Source organism: Crassostrea angulata, chromosome 4 (assembly GCF_025612915.1).
Source record: "Crassostrea angulata isolate pt1a10 chromosome 4, ASM2561291v2, whole genome shotgun sequence".
Taxonomy (NCBI): Eukaryota; Metazoa; Mollusca; class Bivalvia; order Ostreida; family Ostreidae; genus Magallana; species Magallana angulata.
Genome location: NC_069114.1, coordinates 28,984,397 through 29,006,133, shown reverse-complemented (window position 1 = coordinate 29,006,133; position 21,737 = coordinate 28,984,397). Strand labels below are relative to the sequence as shown.

Genomic DNA, 21,737 nt, shown 5'->3' with positions numbered 1-21,737 from the left:
TAAATGATATAACATGATTCCTATGATAAAGTATTGTATGATATGAAACACTTTTGTTTAATATGATACAATATAATATCATATGTTATATTGTAAAAAGTTATATTCGATACGATATGATATTGTATCGATTTTTTTTATATTTTATGATTTGATATTGTATCATGATATTGTTTTGTATAGTATTGTATATAATGATACAATATTAAATTGTATCATACGATATTGTATAATATGATATTGGTCTGTAATTTACAATCATATCATGCAAAACTGTATTATATGATATTGTAATATTATATATTATCGTATCATACGATATTGTATAATATGATATTGGTTTATATGATATATGATACAATATGTATGTATAATATTGTATTATATAATATTTTACTTTATCAATTATATTGTATCATTTGATATGATACAGTGTTATATCAAATTATACAGTATCATATGATACAATATTATATTATGTATCAAATATTATACAATATCATACAATACAATATATCATATTGTATTATACAATATAATATCATATGTTTCAATGCTATGATGTATTATGTAATTTGATATTGTATCATATAATACAATATTGTATTAAAATATATAATAATGTTGTATTATGTGATCAAATACAATAAGGTTTAACACAATACAATGTCATTTCATATTTACAATATCATCTTTGTTTATTACAGTATTTTATTGTATTTAATGATATATATTGTAAGTATGATAGGATGCAATATTTAATTTTATATTATTATATTGATTTATATATGAACATATGATTATCATACAATTTTTTAACAGATGATATATGATTTTGTGCCAAAACAGAATCCATGAATATCCTAGATCATAAAGTATGATTTTCATATAATATGATAAAGGTGGTCTCATAGGGGTGATGCCTCGTCTCGGTGAGCTTTGTAATCTGTGATTACCTATGTTTTGTTAAAGCAATTAAAAGGTCTTTTTCCGAAATTTCCATCAATTTGATGCATATTCGCTGCGCCGCCTTGAGGTCAAATTTCTATATGCCGTCGTTTTCAAATTCCTATTGCTTGGTAAATATATCTGTACCATATCCGTATTACAACTCAAACACCAATGAAACTTAATCAAAAGTTAGTCCCAATAAATAGCAAAATGAACATATATAATCTGATTTCTTTTAGTATAAGCTGTAAATTTGCTGACACTTAGATAGATGATGTTTTAGTTTTCTTACTCTCCGAGTTTATGCTTGCGCCGGGTACCCCGACCACCGATTTGTTAACTACCATTGTATACAAAATATCAAACATTTTTTAAATATTACTTTCTTTTAATTATTTGTTAAGGTTTCTTCAATGTTCATGCCAATTTTCACCCTAATTCGTCACTTAGATAGGGGTATATCCGTGTTGTCTCAATAATTTCCGAACAACCCTCGTATTTTACAATATTTACATTTTCCGTGTCTTTGTTTGTGATAACATTACGAATGAATTTCATATTGTTAAGTCCAATAAATTCAATTGACGCATTGTTTGGACGCAAGCAGGGTTTTCATGTCAATATTCTGATATTTTATAATTCAATAGCTGAAAAATATATTTATAAGTAATAAAGAATCGATCATTCTTTGAATAATATGAGGTGATAATTTCAGTTGAAGCGTGATCATATCTAAGAATATTTAGATTTTCCAGTGAATTTGCCTGTGATAACACTACGTATCGATTTTGTACTATATAACCCATAACTTCAAATGAAGCCAAATTGAGGCGCCAGTGGGGTTTGCTTAAGACTGCGGAACATTAACTGGCAAGATTGGAAATATAAAGCCTACGTCAATTTCACTTGTTGTAGTCAAAACATTTCAAATGGGTGGGAACAAATTGACACGGACGTCTGAGAAAACATTGGATTGAAACTGTACATGTAGTTATAGGAAATGTATTTTCAATTCACCTCGGCATTTCTAACTTGCTATATACATGTTAATTAAAGCGATCGAAAAACATTATATTTAGTATCAGCAAAGTGATTAAAAAAATTATTTTACCAATAAGTATACATGTATAATCAGCAAATATAAGAAGATCTCAATTCGAGAGAGATAATATGCTAGGCAAGGCATTGTCCGATGACTTTAGAGAATCAGTGGTCACAAGTCTGATATCAAGTGGGGTTTATTCACAGAGAAGAACAATCAAAGTTCCCATTAATAAGATTAAAATTATATCCAATATAGAATATATAAAATGTTTGAAAATTCATAAAAGTCATCGGACAATGCTTTGCCCTGCGTATGATATCTCAGAATTGGTATTTTTTCACATTTGCTGATTATATACTTATTGATGAAATAAAATGTTTTTCAACCGCTTTAATGATACTAATTAAAATGTTTTTCGATCGCTTTACATTAGTATGCAAGTTAGAAATACTGAGGTGGATTGAAAATACATTTCCTATAACTACTGTTTCAATCCAATGTTTTCTCAGACGTCCGTGTCAATTTGTTCCCGCCCATTTCAAATGTTTTGACTGTAACAAGTGAAACTGACGTAAGCTGTATATTTCCAATCTTCCCAGTTAATGTTCCGCGGTCTTATTTATATTTAAATATTTAATCATACGATGGTTTGAAATTATATAAATATAATTAATAAGGAATCATTCTTTGAGTATTATGAGGTGATAATTTTGGTCGGGGCGTGATCAAATCCAATAAAGCCCGAAGGGCTTTATGAAAGATTTGATCAGCCCCGACCAAAATTATCACCTCATTATACTCAAAGAATGATTCCTTATTCCTTAATTAAGTGTCTTTTGGGCTTTATTGGATTTGCATGACCAAACCCCAATCAAAATTATCACCTCGTAATACTCAAAGAATGATTCCTTATTCTTTAAATGTATGTTTGTATGAGAACTTCCTGGATAAATTATTGTAAAAATATTACATTTGTCAATGACTCTAGCCGCGTTTTCTTTTGAATGTTTTTGGCAGAATGTGGCTTAACTATTCCGTCAAATGAATTACATTGCCAAATGTCAAACATTTATAATTATAGATAGATAGGTAATTTGAGAAATGCGCTAAATCAAATCCACGCAAATCTTTTGCAAAATCATTTTCTGCCAAATATCTTACAGTCGCTAAATACGATACGATTATAGTAAAATATACTCACATCCACTTTATGAAAGAACATATACTGATAAGATAGAGTTGATACTGTAAACCAATTTTTATTGGTGACAATTTTATTTAAGGAATAAAAATTCATTCTTAAAGTAATATGAGTAGCGGTATGTAATAATTTCGATCAGGGTGTGATCAAATCCAATAAAGCCTGAAGGGCTTTATGATAGATTTGATCACACCCGACCGAAGTTATCACCTCATAATATTCAAAGAAAGATTCCTTATTACCAGTACTTATTTTTATACAATTTTCAGCAATTGTAGGATTAAATTTTAGAATATTGATATATGCAAACCGGTCTTATGCCCCGACAGTGCACCATTTGAATTTATTGGACAGTACATAACAAAATTGATGCGTAGCATTATCACAGGCCATGACACTGAAAAATGTAAATATTTTATAATTTAAAATTACCACCAATAAACTGCTTCATAATAGTTTTCCTGACCAAGCATTTTTCATCATTATGGTACATGTGATTCAGATAGACATCATTCTAATAACTGGTTCACAGAAAGAAATGTTAGCAATATGATGAAAATCTAGCCAAATTTTCTCACACACATATAAGTTGGTATACAGCTGTTGGTTTTATACTAATATCAGTTAATGGTTTCTCTTACAGCAAGCCTCCGTTGCTTACTAATTTTGAGCTGCGGAGATGTTGAGAGAAACCCTGGACCTCCCCCAGAATCAGCTCCAAGATCAGAAGTGTTGCGTCGATTTACACGATTCATACAGTCTGAACTCGTGAAGCATATATATAAAGCAAATAACTATAACCTCCCAACACACCTGTACGAAAGAGATCCACCCGGTTGGAATAGATTTGAGAAAGATACTAAGTTTGAAAATATATGCAACATAAAGACAGGCGGCAGTCAAACATTTGATAAGCTAGTTAAACTTTTTAAGAAGGATGTGAGACCTATTCCTACGGATATATTCGATGTTATTGTTTGCTATGAGAAGCTGAGAGATTCAAAAAGGAATCCCGATGAGACAAAGTGGAAGGTCGCTCTAGAAAACTATGTTTCTCAAAATAAGTCGATGAAAAATAAACAAGCAGTGATTGATAATCTTGATGAGAATCTCATGATTGAAGTTTTACAAAAGGGAGCAGAAAAAGTCAAGCAAGGAATCATCGGCTCAACTGATGAAGGATTTGACAACATCGTTGTTGCCATCGACCAAGTTTTAGATGCTATATTGGAACACAACACAAATCATACGGTACTATATGTTGTCTTTTTATTTGTTTAACAAGTTGCATTAAAGTATCATATAAATAAAGTAATGGTTCATTTATTGGCTGGCTGAATGATTTGATAATCTGCTTCAGGTAGAGAAATCCAAATCTGCAGGGAAAAAAAGGCAAGCAACTGAGACAGTTACTAAGGTATCTAAATCTATATGGACTGGTTTGGTTTAAAATTAAGAGCTAGAATATTCCCACACCTTCATATCTAAATAAAACACAAAATAAAGCAATCAAAATATGTACATTAATCTTTAAGTAATGATGTTGGATTGTTAGATCAAAATGTACCAGATGGTCAACAATATATTTTAAAGATCCTGTAGGCATGCTTGTAAAGTTGATTTCATTTGTTTACAAATTTAGATACAGCAAGTAAAAAGGAATAAATGTTTCTCCTCTAGCCAATATAAAGGAACTGGTGTAAAAGGAAAGAAGAAATCAAAGGTATTTAATATTATTAAAATAAAGTTTATTTTAAGTGAATTACTGTAAATATATCACATTTGGCTACATTTTCTTTTTTGGTGTTTTAAGCGGAAACTGGCTTCCTCTAAATCAAGTTGCTTGTGTACATAAGATAAGAGTATAACTGCATCCAAAAATATACTTATTAAAAATCCACACTAACTTCTTGAAAAATCGCACAATTTCCAGCAAATATCGAATGATATGTTTACTGTAGATTAACATTTTTTTAGGGAGGGGGTGAGTAAATTGTAGCATTTGTTGTATTATTAATTTGAATTGTGGAGCAAGAGATTTCTGAATGAAATTATTGATTATAAATAGGGAGTAGATGGGGGATGTCTATATATATGAATTCCTGTCAGGTTTAGTATTATGAAGTGATCAAATATGTTGGGGGGGGGGGGATAAAATCCAATAAAGCTTGATGATTCCTTATTAGTCACTGATGAAATTTATTGAACTATACATAACAAAATTGATTTGATATAAGTGTTATCACAGACAAAACACTGGAAAATGTAAATATTTTTACAGTACCTTACTGCATCAAGGCAGAATATACTTTTTATGACACAAGATGGCAATTTAGATGTTATATGTTAAACTTTTTGTAACATCTGTTTGGTTGAATGTCACCACAGCTCAGTGGTTAAAAAATTGAGCTTGTGAACCGCAGATCATGAGTTCAAATCCGCATGGGGATTTTGTTCAAATTTTCTGATTCCTTTTCTGAAAATCATAGATTTTTATTTGAAATGCATATTTTTTCGCCTTTTAAGGAAGGAGTCTTTTTATTATCAAACATACTTCTTATAATAAGAAATGCATGAAATTTTGACACAGTCAAACGGATCATATTACTTAATGATTCTATCAGTTTAATTAAATTTGACCTTTTTGTTTTCGGATAAAGGTCAGGTCAAGGTCACTACCTTTTTCCTCAACGTAAAGAGTGATAAAAATAAGTGTAGCTCTTTATAGTTCTGTAGACATTTGTTTAAGATTTGAAGATTCAATTTTTTAATGAAATCATAGACCATGAGAGTGTCTATCAGCTTATACTACTAAATTGGAATAAATATTTACACTAAAATTGATATTGCTTAGCCCGCATTTCCTCTAATTTTCTTAAATTTTGTAGAAATTTTGAATATTTTTTTATGCTTCCAATAATAAAATATTTCTAATTTTTATGTATTATGAAGACTTTATATAAAGATATAAATTGACAGGAAAGCTAATATATTGACCGTTTCATAAGAGAGAAAAACTGATTTTAGTGATTTTTTCACAAAAATCAATGTATAGAATGGGCGCTTTAAAAAGCTTACAAAAATGTTATTTGATAGGCAAATCATATTTAAAAACATATTCTGAAACCCAAGTATCATATTATTAGTTCACATTAGTAAAAAAAAATCCAACATTATTGTTATTGTTTTTAAAATGCTTAAACAGACTCATTATATATATATAATCTGCAGCAATTCTGAATTGCGCAACATGTGATATTTTCCTACGCCAATATTACGCCAAAAATATAGTCCTTGTTCCATTCTAAACATTGATTACATTTTTCTATGCCAAGATGTATGATAGTAAAAAAGAAAGAAAAATATACTATTTTAATTTCCTTTCATCTTGATTTAATGAACAATTAATCAAATTTACGTTTGACAAGTCGAAAACCAGAAAAGACTCCTTCCTTAAACTTAAATACTTCTCATGCATCGATCATGCTTTCTTTCATAATCATGTAATTTTCTGTTCATTTGAAAAACTAACTATTTCAAGGTGTACGTAGTTAGCCACTTTAATAAGGTAAAACATGCAATTTTCCTTGAATTATAAATAGATCGAGGTTTAAAGTCAGACATGCAACTGATACTAGTAAATGAAATTGTTTGCAATTAGCAAGGTATTCATTAGGTGCGTTCAGAGTTCACCAGATTGTTACCAACGGCAAGTTCGGTCACCAATGTCTACAAATGGTTCCCAATGGTAGCAATTGGTTACCAATGTTGACCATTGGTCAGAGGCGGATCCAGCAATTTGGAAAAGGGGGGGTTCCATTTGATGAAAACCAATATGTACAAAATTCATTATTTGTCAATAAATAAGGACTTTTTGAACGATTTCCGTGCGTATACAACCGTATTTGATAAACATTTATCTCTTCACTATCTATTTCATATATATTTCAACAGCAGAGTGCACTGCATTATTGAGCGTTTTGCCGTTTCGGTCTAGGTAAGAAAGATTTGCATAATATCTAGCCTCAAGAAACCCAAGTCTCCAGCAATGAGAAAGTGCGCCCCTGCTTGATAGAAAAGAAACACTAAGAAACAAAAAATAACTCAGACTAATTACGACAAACTATTATAAAAATGAATATTTTGGTAATTTTTTTATGTCTTTGATGTTTTTAAATTCTGAACTATTTATCGATTTTGATTTCTATCGATTGTCTTCGTAAATAAAGATCTAAATGATAGGATATGACAAAAGAAAGGGGATAATTTATCTGCTGAATAAATGGTACGTGTGTAATACAATGGTAAACGCAATTGTCGTCCCAGGGAACTTGATGTGACCTCTGTAATGGATGCGTTACATCATCCGGCACTAGTACACACGCAATCATATTTAGAAAAGTTTTGAAAAGTTGGGCATTTTCATAATGGAAAATATATATAAACCCTTCATAGGCGTCGGAACCGGGGGGTGGGGGGGGGGGGCTAGCGGGGGCTTAGCCCCCCACTTTTATTGCAAAGTTATACCTAACCATTAGAAACATAGCATGATAGAAGGTTCAGCCCCCCCACTTTTTCTCGTAGGAAAGATTATTGTTCCAAAAATAAACTTGAAAGATTGAGAAGTTGGATTCAGAAGCATACTAGCCCCCCCCCCCCCCCCTCCCCCCCGGTTTAGGAATTTTATGATTGTGGAAAGAAAAATTTGGGTAAGTAATTTTTTTTTTGAATTAAAGGTATTCTCCTATTCCCCCCCCCCCCCCCCCCCTCCCCCACGGATTAGGATTTCCATGATTTTGGGAATTACTTTTTTCTCAATATTTCTGAGGATTAGTCTAGCCCCCCCACTTTCAATTTGCTTCCGACGCCAGTGCCCTTTACACGGTATTTTTGTTACAGAATTTCCGATTCTTGGAAACAAAACAAAAAAGGCTTTCTTTTGTGTTTCATGTGGGTATTGTCCTTTCCGATATATTTTATTTTTAACAAATAAAATATACAACATGACAATTGTCATGTACAAATTTTGATTATCAATAATCTAAATTTTTGTAAAGGACAGTATGAAAGTAGCTAGCATTCCAGAAAAATAGCATAACCCGCATAAGCGGGTCATGTAATTTTCTTTGTATTTTTCGTATGAAACGAAGTAAAATTCATATATTATAATTACTTTAATTAATTAACTAAACAATACATTTGAAAGCGGCTTTTTAAAGTAAAACGAATGCGTGTACTCGTACTTGAACTTCGTTTTACTCGATGGTTCGTCAGTTCAAAACTATGAACTATAATCAATTAAAAAAAAATGAGTAGAAGATTCATTGTAGATGTTATTATATATCTGTGTTTTTAGCGATACTGCTTAATTTATGTATTTTTTCGTTAATTTTCCACATGTTTACTCAGTGTAGTAAACACCAGATGCTGAGGGGGAGTTCAATGTACTTTATTTCGATAAAAAATCGATAGGGTTTTTTCATATAAGAACAAAATTATGGGACGCAGTACGAAATTCTTTAAATAAGCAATTTTAAAAGCATTTATTAGAGATAATTACAGTATTTCTATTATAAATGGGGAAAATTGCCTTTAAATAGGCGTTAAACGTTTTCAAAAAAATTCATATGTCCCAGAGAAAGGGGGGGTTCCAACCCCCGGAACCCCCCCTCTGGATCCGCCAATGTTGGTGTACTTTCAATTTCAAATGAGGTCACCAAATCTACCAGCAGCCTAGCTAGCTTAAGCAAGTTTGGTAGATGACGTCTTTATGCTAATTCAACATGGGGGGTTATAAGATGCCTACAGATACTGATGTAAATAAATTAAGACTTTAGAATAAGATACCGTATATGCATATCTTGTTGAATGAATTTTTTGAGGACAATCTAAGACAACTGAGGGCTTCTAAAACCCGCTCCATATTATACCCAGAAACATTATTCGGGCTTAAGGTAGGACGTTACTATTTCTTGCATCAAATATCAAGTTAAAAGGATGTTGTACGTTATAGAGTAAAATATGCACCGATTGCGTAGAAATTGCTTTATATATAAAACAGACAAATCTTGTTGATTTCAGAGATCCATGGCCAACAAAGAAATTATTTACAGGCCTATGTCACATTGCTGTTTGATACAACTACCCAAAGTCCAAGCTCTTGTTAAAATTGATTCTAATTTATATATTTATATATATTTATTACCAATAATTTGCAATTAATCTTTACTTTTTTTGTATTAATGATGGATTGGTAGTCATTTTGTAGACTTCGTATAATTGAGAATTTAACAAAATTGTCATTAAAGTTTTGTACTACATGTATGATGACTCTTTAAGCATAATAAATCAATCAATGAAGCTATTTTAAAGGAAAACAGTCACACTTCACAGAGGAAAGGTATTTTGTTTTGTTTTCAACTGTTTTATATATTCAGATGGTTACAATTGGTAACCAATTAGTGTAACCAAAGGCCACCATTTGTTTGAATTTGACAAAAAAACCGTTCATGGTACTACATGTACCTATACAAATTGCTACAAATGGCACCACTTGGTGACCATTTGCTACCATAGTTCACCGATGGCAACCAAATGCTGCCAGCGGTAAAACGGTACAATTCTGAATGCACCTAAACATGAGGATCATAATTCTCCTAATCCAATCAAATGTTATGATAAATGTATAAATCCAGCTTGCATTATCACCATATGACAGTCTTGTTCTTAAACAACATATATAGATTGAACCAGGCAGCTCTACAAAAGATTGTCCAGGAGACCAAAGCAATATGGCCATTCCCTGTGCACCAATTTCTGAGCCACAGTTTCCAGAATACCCATCTGACATGATTGTACCAGAAGTAGCACAGTATCAACCAGTTTCAGTAAGGGACTGAATATTACAATTAATTGATGACCATTCTTCTGTATTATTAGATATATATGGAATTGTAGCATTTGTTCAACTTAAAAATGACTGAAAAATTGGGGGGAAAATCAACATTTAAAAATTCATCATTGTTCATAAAAGCAAAAGATGTCCCTGCTGTATTTAAGCTTAGGACCTGCGGTGTTAGTAGACCAAAGCTAGACAAAGTATATGTCCATTGCGCTATATAGGGATAAGACCTACACTTAACTTTGGCAAATTATAAACATTTCCATAATGGGTCAAAATGGCCAAGTTGTGATGTATATACTGTCATATTACATTAAAAGCAACGAAATAGTATCCGCAAAGAATTATGAAAAGCGCATCTTGCGAATTTTAAAATCTTACTTTTATTTTTCCGTCAGATGTAAACTAAATGAAACCATGAAAAAAATTCAGCATTCGCAATTTTATATTCTCAAGATTTTTTGCAAAACAGTTGACTTGTAGAAATTAGCTGTTTAACAATTACTGGCATAAAATAAGGAATCTACACTATTAAGTCATTAAGTGTCCAGGACCCTTAGGTAACCACTAAAAAATAAATTAATTATATTAACCTTTAAGATAAATTCCAAATCTATGATACTAATTAACAAATAATTTTTTAGTAAATAAAGAGCTTAAAATTCAAACAGATGCTGAAGTCTGAAGATCATTTATCAAAATATATACATGAATTCTAAAGAATTTATGCTGTTGGATGAAAATGTACCAGTTTGTCTACAATATTTCGATCCTGTAGGCATGAGTGTAGGTTTGATTTCTTGTTTTTTCACTAATTTTTACAGCAAGTAAAAGGAAAAGGGAAAAAAAGATTGTCACCAAGCCAATCTAAAGAAACTGGTGTAAAAGGAAAGAAGAAATCAAAGGTTAATATTCATTATATTCATAATATAAAGTTTCTTTATAGATAATAGTATACAAATTTTATGTGAGGGAAGTGTCAGTAAATTGTAGCAATTTTTTTCCTTTGTTTAATATTGAATCAGTTACTGTGGAATCATTAGATTTCGTGGTGGCTCAATTTTCGTGGAATTCGTGGGCACCTCTTATCCACGAATCAACATCCCCATGAATTAATAAATTAGGGCTATAAAGTTATAATCCTTTTGTATGTATACGAAAATACACGAAATTACGTCCCCATGAACCTGTAAAATTTAAGCAATCCACGAAAATTGGTCGATCCCCACGAATTTTAAGGATTTCACAGTAATAAGCAGCATGAGATTTACATGAGAAATGATAAATATATATACTAAGCTTATAAGATCTGCAAAACAAAGAGCATGCCCCCAAAACATATGCATATACGGTACAACATTACAGCTACACAAACAAAAGCTCAAATTCAAAGGTCAAAGTTCAAACAACATACCAGATCACGATTAGCACACAACAAATTCAAGTTCAACATGTAGAAAGGATTGACCCTTGGAGGTGCAGAGGTCAAAGCTTGATAATATTTACAAGCTCATTGTTGCTTTTAGCCACAAGTTCTCTTGGCCAAGATTGAATGATCATAACTGAAAAATCGGGCCAATGAACTCGATCCGCCACCAAAGTGGGGGTATAGCGGCAAACAGAAACAGTTGAACCCACACCTTAATTTCCACTTACTTGGATAGGTAGAATGGTCGTGTACAATGATGACCTCAAGACCCCCCTGGAGAGAGTAAAGGAAAATGTAATTTCTAAAGGCGACAGATGTACCCCGGCCATCTGATTGAAGCAGATTGAAACAGGTTTATGTCTGTGTGACAGATTTAGTTGCACCCCCGAAGATTGCAAAACTATATGGTAGCTACATATGAATTCATAAGTTTGCTTGTTTTGTTCATGGCACTTAGGTTTGCAAAATATTACTAGTGCCAGTGAAAATGCAGGAGAATGAATGAAGGTCACCATATTGCCCTAGCATTTGGAAAGCGAGACTACCCATGAATTTAAGCATATCCTAAACTTTCTATCCAAAAGGTTCCCTAAATCTCCCACAGTGTAAACATATAAAATCAGGCACAGGACCCAACTTTTCCAATGTTTTAATCTTTTGGCGTGTTTTGCATAACTAGAGCCCACTGTACCCTTGCCACCAAAGCGAATGTCTAATGTGAGATTTGTGCCACCAGCTAGGTCTTATAACAGCCTCTAAAAATGCATGTTTAATTAGTGAAAAACCCAACAACCATATTGTCTGTGATTCTAAAATGAAATTAATTAAAACTTTGGTTTGGGAATGTAAGATTTATATGAAGAAGACTTCCAGCACCCGATTTCTGGATTTCATCAGTAGAAAACCCTCTTACAGCAAGGTCAGTGCATGCCCCTATATGAAATGAAAAGTGAGATTTATATCCTGAGTTATTAGGCAATTGAAGGTGTTTAATTGCCTTGGGGAGTGTAAATTGATTTGTAATATGTTTCCTTACCCAACTGGTCTGTTTTGGCATACCAGATAGTCAGTAACAGGGATATAAGCTTCTCATGGTCAAATATGCCAAATCGTCTATCTGAAGTGTGGTTTGTTGAAGAACCTTATACTTATATTACTGGTCACTGTCAATTCCCCAACTCTAAAAAATCCATGAATCACCCAAAGAAAATGCTGCAGAAAATATAGCAATGTTTCAAAAGCATTATGATACAGATGATGGGTTTAACCTGGATGATGTTTTGTAAAACGGATTTTGTTATAAACTGAATAGAATTGAATTGTTATTGACAATCTTATGGCATCAGAGTGCCTTGTGTTTTAAATGTTTCGTTCTTTACAGTAACTTTGAAACAAGGAATTTTGAAGTTGGGTCTGGTATGTTTTGCAATTTATATTAATGAAATTGCAGGCAAATATGACATTACTGTAGTATATGCAAGTCCAGATGATGATGAATGTAGGACGAATTGCACAATTGTATTTAGAATGAAGGAGCTATGCCAAGCAATCAAGCAGTTTTCATACTTTGCTCCAGCCATCATTCCCAGTGGGACTTGTGGGTGTTTTCAGACACAGATCTGTAGATGCTTCTAAAAGCTTAGCAAATTCAGACTGGAGATGCTGTGGAATGATTGGTGTATTTGGCATGACTCAGACTGTGTCCTGGTGTGAGGGGCTGCTTGCCGGAACCGGAACCGGATCGAATCACTGCTTACGAGAAATTGAGTCAGCTATCACAGCCCTTACTTGCTATATATAGACTGTGCGAAACAAAATATTGTATTTCATGGAAGCTAGTACAAAGGTTTGCAAAAGAGTCATATTACCCACTCTGATTTTGACGTGAACTTACCCATTTAATATTATTAGCAATAACTGCTTGATTATCTGTGTGAAATATTAATTATTCTTTTAATTAATGGTACTAAATCTGTCACCCCATAAACTGATCACAAGAACTACAGGCACGAATTCAAGGAAAATTACAATATGTTTATATTATTCTATAAGAGAAAAAAATGCCAATATATAAAAAAGTTTTTATTAAATGAGACAAGTCAAAAACAAAAAAAGGCTTTTATAAATAAGATGGCAATTAAGCGACCGCTGCAAAATCTGTTGCTAAAGAAAATCGATAGTCAGCAGAAATTTATGATAAAAAAGAACAAAAATAATTTGATAAAACCGTGACTGATAAATAAATACTTTGTATAACTTTAGAAACATGAAATTAATTATTAGCTATGATATTTTTTAAATCTAGCCTTTTTCTATTTTGTGCAAATATATATTTGTATTAATTTGTATCATCATTTGGCACATTTTTTAAAATCATCTTGATAACAGAAAATCTCTGCAATTATAGATCATACGAAATAGAGGAAAGCATTATAAAGCCATGGTTACTCAAGGATCAAGCCACCCAACCTCGCAGCAATTAGACACTTCCATGGAGATATTGCTGGTAAGTAAATTTAATTGTAGAAACATTATTGTTAAATCTTAACCAATTCCAGTACAATCACTAATTTTATTTAGCTCTGTATCAAAAAAACTTCCTTCATAACTTTATTTACCTACCTGAAGCATATTGCACAGATTAAGAAATTAATTTGTTTTGGATGGATGGGTGGGAGGGGGTAATGAAGGGGGTCAGATGTGTAATTTTGTTTGCCAATTAAGGGAGGTCTGGGGTCCATTTTTTACAACATTTAAGGGACAGGACGCTTAAACTGAGTATTATTTACATATATATGAAATAAATATCTACATTATACAACATTTTAAAATAAAATGCTCAAGATGTTGCACAGTCATTAAATTCATTTTAATGGATAACTCTCACAATGAATCATGCAGTCAGTGATTTTTGGATTTGATTGAAGTTTTATATACAGTGGGTGAATATTGTTTATACATGTATAAATTGGTTACAGTTAGCTGTTAAACTATTGATCATGACAATGTAAGAAATTAGAGTACCATGCACTGTGGCAACGCACTTTGAAAAAATGACGCACTTTGAAGAAATTTTCGAAGTGCATTAAATTTTGGACTAATTAGTTACTAGTAACCCACTTTGAAATTTTTTTTCAAAGTGCGTTATGAAGGTACATTAACAATTTTTAGTATAGACACTCTTAACACACTTTGAAAAAATATTTCTATATCACAAATTCTGGAACTGAATTTCTAATTTGTTCATTGTATGATGATTTGTTAACACTCGTGAATCTAATTTAACGTATTTAGAACGGGGATGGGGTAGGTGGTGGAGGTGGGGGGTAACAAAAGATATAGGTCAAATACCAGTGCATCATTTAATTATTGATTACAAGAAGAAGGTCCCCTACCCCTCATTTTTCCTTCCAAAACATATGATATTCAGCAACTTTGGGTAAACAAAGTAAATAAGAAATATGCTCTGTGTGAGTACATGCAGTGTTATTGAAAAAACAAGCTGGCCGAACAATAATTTCTCCATTGGTATGTTAAAGAATCTAATGTGTTTCAACAGTAACCCTCTTTTCGTATTCTAATCAAATAAATCACTTCAATTAAAGAATATTAACGGTAATGATATTAAATTATTATAAACTTTAAAACAAGCATTAGGACGTGGGTTAATTTTCTTCAATAATATGATTCATATTATTGATATTATTATATTGATCATATTGTTTTTGATAAACAGAACTAAGGTATCCTTTTTTCACATCATATTTGCAATAAGCCAGTTAAAATATATTATACATTGATCTCCATTATTCATATATATAAATCATATTTGTTCGGGCATAGCCCAATATACTAGATAAGAGGTAAAGGACTAAGTGCGGTTTTATGCAATTTTTGCCCCCCAAAATCAAAGTTTTAGAAAGAGCTTTAAAATAAGGTGAAAGGTAGTTAAAATCATTAGGAAATAAAGGTGTAAAAGGTTAACACCACAGTGACGTCATAATGTAGAAATGACGTCATGAATATTGCATTATTTTGATAAATTGATGTTTTGTAGCGAAATATGGGTGTTTTCCGATGGTTATTCGACTGGGAAACATCGAGCGCAGCCTGGCTTGACCAAGTACCATTTTTTAGTATAATATGTATAACTATCTGAAGAAAAACATATGTTAAAATCGCACTTGAGCAGACCTGCGCTCTATACTTCCGAATGCAAAATATAGAGCAAAAATGAGAATATCTTCATTTGTTTGCAAAGGACTATGTGCGGTTTTATGCTTTTTTTGCCCCCAAAATCAAAGTTTTAGAAAGAGCTTTAAAAATAAGGTGAAAGATAGTTAAATTCATATTGGAAATAAAGGTGTAAAAGGTTATCACCATAGTGACGTCATAATGTAGAAATGACGTCATGAAGATTGCATTATTTTGATAAATTCATGTTCTGTAGCAAAATATGGGTGTTTTCCGATGGTTTTTCGACTGGGAAACATCGAGCGCAGGCTTGCTCAAGTACCATTTTTTAGTATAATGTGTATAACTATCCGAAGAAAAAAATATATTAAAATCGCACTTGAGCAGACCTGCGCTCTATACTTCCGAATGTAAAATATAGAGCAAAAATGAGAATATTTTCATTTGTTTGCAAATTTGCGGGAAATAGGTCATTGAGGTGACGTCATAGATAAACAGTTAATGAGCAATGATGACTAAAATCAAGATTAAAGTTAAAGGCATCCTCCATACAATGATTTGTGAAGATTTAATTTCTATACGATACTATTTAAAAATTGGTTGAAATTGGGGGCAGATATTTGACCATAATGCACATAGTCCTTTGCGGGGATTAGGTCATTTAGGTGACGTCATAGATAAACAGGGAGTGAGCAATGATGACTAAAATCATTATTATCCTCTTTACAATGATTTGTGAAGATTTCATTTTTATACTTTTTAAAAATTGGTTGAAATCGGGGGCAGATATTTGACCATACCGCACATAGTCCTTTGCTGCATACTCAAAAAAGGAAAATGCAGTTGCTAAGCGATGAAGTTTATGTCACATTGGATAATTCAAACCTCCCGATTTTTTTTTCTGTGTAAATTGTCGATATTGTCTTATGAGAAAAGAAAAAAATTCTCATCTAGAAACTGTTTATCAAGTTAGCTGAGAATGCAATGAGTTCTTTTTTAGCTCACCTGAGCTGAAAGCTCAAGTGAGCTATTCTGATCACATTTTGTCCGTCGTCCGTCTGTCCGTCTGTAAACTTTTTACATTTTGAACTTCTTCTCTAAAACCGCTTATCCAATTTCAACCAAATTTGGCACAAAGCATCCTTATGTGAGGGCGAATATAAATTGCAAAAATAAAAGTCCGAATGAGCCCATTTAGTGCCGAGTATAGGACAACCTTAATTGTTTTCAATTTCTATTTACTAACCATATTTGAGTGTTAAGCTTCAAATTATAAGCAAGATACAGAGATTTGCTCACAATTCTATGTTTGTACACAGATCTTAAAAACTAAAGATTAAAAAAGTAAAAAATTTGTCAATATTTATTAAGAAAATTTTCAAAGTCTGTTCGTTCAGAAACCAACTTTAACATCTTATTGTATTGTAAACTTAACATTTTTTCGTCATTATTACTCCTACTGTACATGTGATCCTTCACTGTGTTTGTGTACATTTGTATAAACTGATTTTGAACCTCAAATACCAGTGAACGGGTCTTGAGTGAATAAAAGAATATAAAATCTTAGGCCATTCTTTTTTTCCATTTTAAATGCTGAATAGGAAATACCAAGTTAAAAATCATAAGCTGAATGTAATAAACTCATGTCAACAAATTATGAATCAAACCTAGGCGAACTGTGAGCTCTGTATCTTGCTTATAATTCTACAATTGACGCTGAAATTTTGGTTGAACATTAGAAAATCTCTATGAATTAGTTAGAGTATGTTAAATACTTGTACAAACAAAATAAAAGAATGATACTGTGAAATCATTAGATTTCGTGGTGGCTTATTTTTCGTGGAATTCGTGGGTACCTCTCATCCACGAAATAACATCCTTCACGAATTGATGAATTAGGGTAATAAAGTCATATTCCCTTTTGTAGATATATATATGAATACATGAAATTACGTCCCCACGAACCTGTAAAATTTAAGTCATCCACGAAAATTGGCCCCCACGAAATTTAATGATTCCACAGTATTCTATATATATCTACTCTCTGGGGCCCTCTCTTTATACAATAAATAATGTGAAATCTACATCAATTTTGATATTTTTTCAGACACGAGTAAATAAAAACGACATCTTTAAAACAGTTTCCATATTTCTGACACATTTCTGTTGTGGGGATAAAGTAATTATCGCTATTCCTAAGAATATCACAGCGGAAAATTATCCTGGTTTGTACGCGAAGTAAATAACAGTCATTTAATTATAATGGAGAAGACAAGTAAAATTTTTGAATGTTTTTAATTTGAGGAATTGAGCACATTGAGGTACAATTTTCTTCTTCACATCTATACATGTAGGGTTTTTAAAATAATCAAAAAACAATAACTATTATTTTTTTTTTAATACAATAACTAGTAAGTACTGAGTAGTTGATGAAAAAAATGTACCTATATGCTCTCATATATTTTGATCGCTTTACAAAGGGGGGGGGGGGGGGCAGAACGAAAATATAGGGATTTGGAAGTTAACAACTTAACAGTATACCTCTACCAAATGTTTAGTTTTATATCTTGCGTAGAAATTTCTTATTCTGGTAAAAAATAGTATTTCATGAAGGTACAATGTCAAAGATTACATGTATACAAAAAAAGTGTAAAATTCGAATACTTTACAATATTTATTTTTTGTTTTTCTACCGAGGGACCATATGGCACAATATCTTTTGAACGCCCATTGTTGCTCAGGTGAGCGATGTGGCCCCATGGGCCTCTTGTTAGATATATCAAATTATTAAATAAGCTAAACAAGGTTAAACCAATCATTTATTGTATATAAAACTATCAACTATTTTCACTAATCCATGAACATTTTTTTTTCAAACTGCATTAATATCGACGATATCAACGCACTATGAAAAAAAATATTTTTTTTCAAAGTGCGTTGACTTTGTCTCAAAATTAACGCACTAATTTGAAAAAAAATTTCAAAGTGCATAATTTTTCAAAGTGTGTTGTAACAATGCACCTAAAAGAAATTGCATAATTATAATGAAACCAAAGTACCAGTATACTCTGGTACCGGTATATTGAAAATGTTTGTCTTAAAAGATTGAAATATGCAACTTGATTTTACAGGGTTCCTCTGGTAATCATTTCAATATGGTTACTAATTTACATATCCGGCCACCGATGTATTCAAACCCAAACCCATCATATAGACTACAACATACTGAGCCAGAACAGATGGCACCACGACAAATTGGATTGCAGGATGAACCAGTAAAAGGCTAATTACAGCTTATTAAAAAAAACTTAACACAAAATAAATTGATTGCTTAATTAATTAACACCCCTATTCATCTCATGACTTATAAATTTTCTGTTCAAGGAAATAATGTTGATTAATATCCCCTTTTCTGATTTTTATGCCTCCTTCAAACAAGGAAGGGTATTAAATTGCTTTGCTGCTGTCTTATTAGTTGGACGGTCAGTCCACCAACAGTTTCCGTTCATTTTCTTCGCAGGGGATGCACATATTGAAATGAAATTTAATATACAGATTTAATTATCATAAAAATATCTGGGCCAAGTTTGATTTTGGGTACAATAGAGCAATTTTTGACAGAGTTATGCCCCTTGGATGTAGAAAAATTCCAATTATTTGCAGTTTATGGCCATTTTCTTCACGGACGTTTCCAAGGGAGGGGGCATAAGTGTTTCACAAACACCTCTTGTTATACCATATTCAGGTTGGGAAAATATCACAGTGGTGTGTTTTATTTGGTGCCCAGTAATTCAATCATCAAAAATCAACCTTAATGTACCCTGTCTGTTTTTAAAAAAACTTTTTACGGTACAATTTTGACTTCACTCCAGAACCAAACTTTAAAAAAAAAACATTATTGGGTGAAGGGGATTCACATATTACAGATAATTAAAATAATTAACAAATATTGAAAAAAAAATGATTTTTTAAAAATCTTGTACTAGTCAAAATCTATAAGGCCAGAAGAGTTGAAATTTGTTTAGAAACAACCTCAGATAGAGTAGATTCAAGTTTGTTTAAATTAAGATCACCAGCAGTAAGTTGGGGCTATATATACTCTTCAGGGTCAAATTTTTGCATACTAAAGTAGGAATAAATAGAGAAAACTTTTAAAAACCTTGTTTTACAAACCATTTGACCAGAAATGAAACTCATATGGAAACATCTTCATGTAATGAAGTCTTAAGATTGTTCAAATTAAGGTCCCTGTGAGTAGGATTGGGCCAAATTTGGTTGGGGGATGGGGGTCCACCACATCCCTTTTTAAACAGAGTTTTATTTAGACTATGAATACAGCATTCTTTAGCAACCAAAAACACACATATATAGCCTTTATTTTTTCCAAAAATACAAAAAGGTAATTCTTGTTAGATGGAAGGAGTAAAGATTCAGGGGTTTTTCTGCATTTATATATATTATGCATTACATGTACCTTTTACATTTGTTTAACAAAACTAATATATATCTATTTCACTTACCTTTCAGCTTCCATCTCCTCCCTCACCATATTGTGATGGAATCCTTGAGTCAGAAGACATTGACCTTCAGGTAATTTAAAAGCAATTTAGGCAGGTATGAATGCATGCTTCATAGAGTAGATATACGTGTACAAGGAAGGTACTGTAAATTAAATGCAAGTTTTGTTAGAATATTAAACAATATAATAGACGAGTTTATCATAGGTCAGTTTTACCTGAGTGTTAATATGTCTACACTCAACAAAACTTCACCCAGTAAAAGTTCACCCAGTATAATGTATTTCATATTATGAAATAAGCACATTTGATTATTTGTCTTGCCATCAGGGTGACTGATTTTCACTTAATTTTCAAATTGTTAAGAACGATGTATTGACCTTGACCTAAGGTTGCGACCTGATGTTGACCTTTCGGTTTCCTTGAATTTTGCTCAGAGCTTTTGGATTGTTTTAAGTTGCCGATGAAAATGATATTACGTTTATGAAATAGAAAAATGATATCAATATACCGGTAATGTTTCCTTCGAATTGCTTAATATTTAAAACAATGTCAAGGTCAAAACAAACTGAAAATTTAAAGTGAATACAATCTGTTGTGGAAACAATGCAGACAAGACACCAATATTCCAACGGCTTAGGCTGTTTTTGCAGTGACCATTTTAGCCATGTTTAGTGGTTTTCTTTTTAAATTATCACCAAAGACTAAACTAAATCACAAATAATCACATTAAGCAAGTGCAGAAAAATACCATTTTTTTTATTTTTCATCACGGGTAAATGATTTCAATCGGTGTTGTTTTATTTTATCTCTTTGCTATTGATGAGAAGACATATCAGTTACAAAATATTATTTTATTTCAAAATTATTCTATTTAATAGGGTGAACACTTAAAAGTTCTGTTGAGTGTATTTTGCTTTTAGCTGAACATGTGTGAACAAAATTATTTGATCATTTGGCAATTCATGCATACACTTTCTCATGTATATTCGTAATATACCCTCTAACCCACTGCGCTACGCTGTTAGGTGACTATACTGAGAAAGAAACTACTTATATAATTTCATTGTTTATTTTGATAAACAATATGTCTTAACATGGAGGTGTCCCATACCACCTTAATTTGTATGAAGTGTATGTGTATCGTCCCTTTAAAGCCTTTATATGTGCTCTTAGTCAGGGATATGAAACATACATGGAAAAGCCATATTAACATGTTATTTAGTTGGCTTTCTCAACTAAAAATACAGTGCTAGAAACTTTGTAGAGAATTTTTTTTTATTAATGAGTAGATAGGATTTAATGATTATTTTTCATCATATGAAAATAGTTGTGTAAATTTAAATGTATCATTTTCTAACAGTAATAAATACACTCAAAATGTTAAGACTTCTATATTTGTGATCGTGGTTATTCACCATGAATAGGGTAAGTGTATTCACAGGAAATTAAATGTCGCAGAGTTCCAATACAAACATACGTGGAAATATACGCTGAAT

At 31.9% G+C, this 21,737-nt stretch overlaps 1 protein-coding gene across 1 annotated transcript; it reads left to right on the top strand.

The window, feature by feature from the left end:
* The first annotated feature begins 3,824 nt into the window (after positions 1 to 3,824).
* LOC128182201 (uncharacterized) lies at positions 3,825 to 20,577 on the top strand. The gene is made up of 5 exons (XM_052850804.1): positions 3,825 to 4,448; positions 4,558 to 4,614; positions 13,935 to 14,033; positions 20,249 to 20,311; positions 20,569 to 20,577. The coding sequence occupies exons 1-5, from the start codon at positions 3,825 to 3,827 to the stop codon at positions 20,575 to 20,577; spliced, it is 852 nt and encodes a 283-aa protein (XP_052706764.1).
* Positions 20,578 to 21,737: the final 1,160 nt, after the last annotated feature.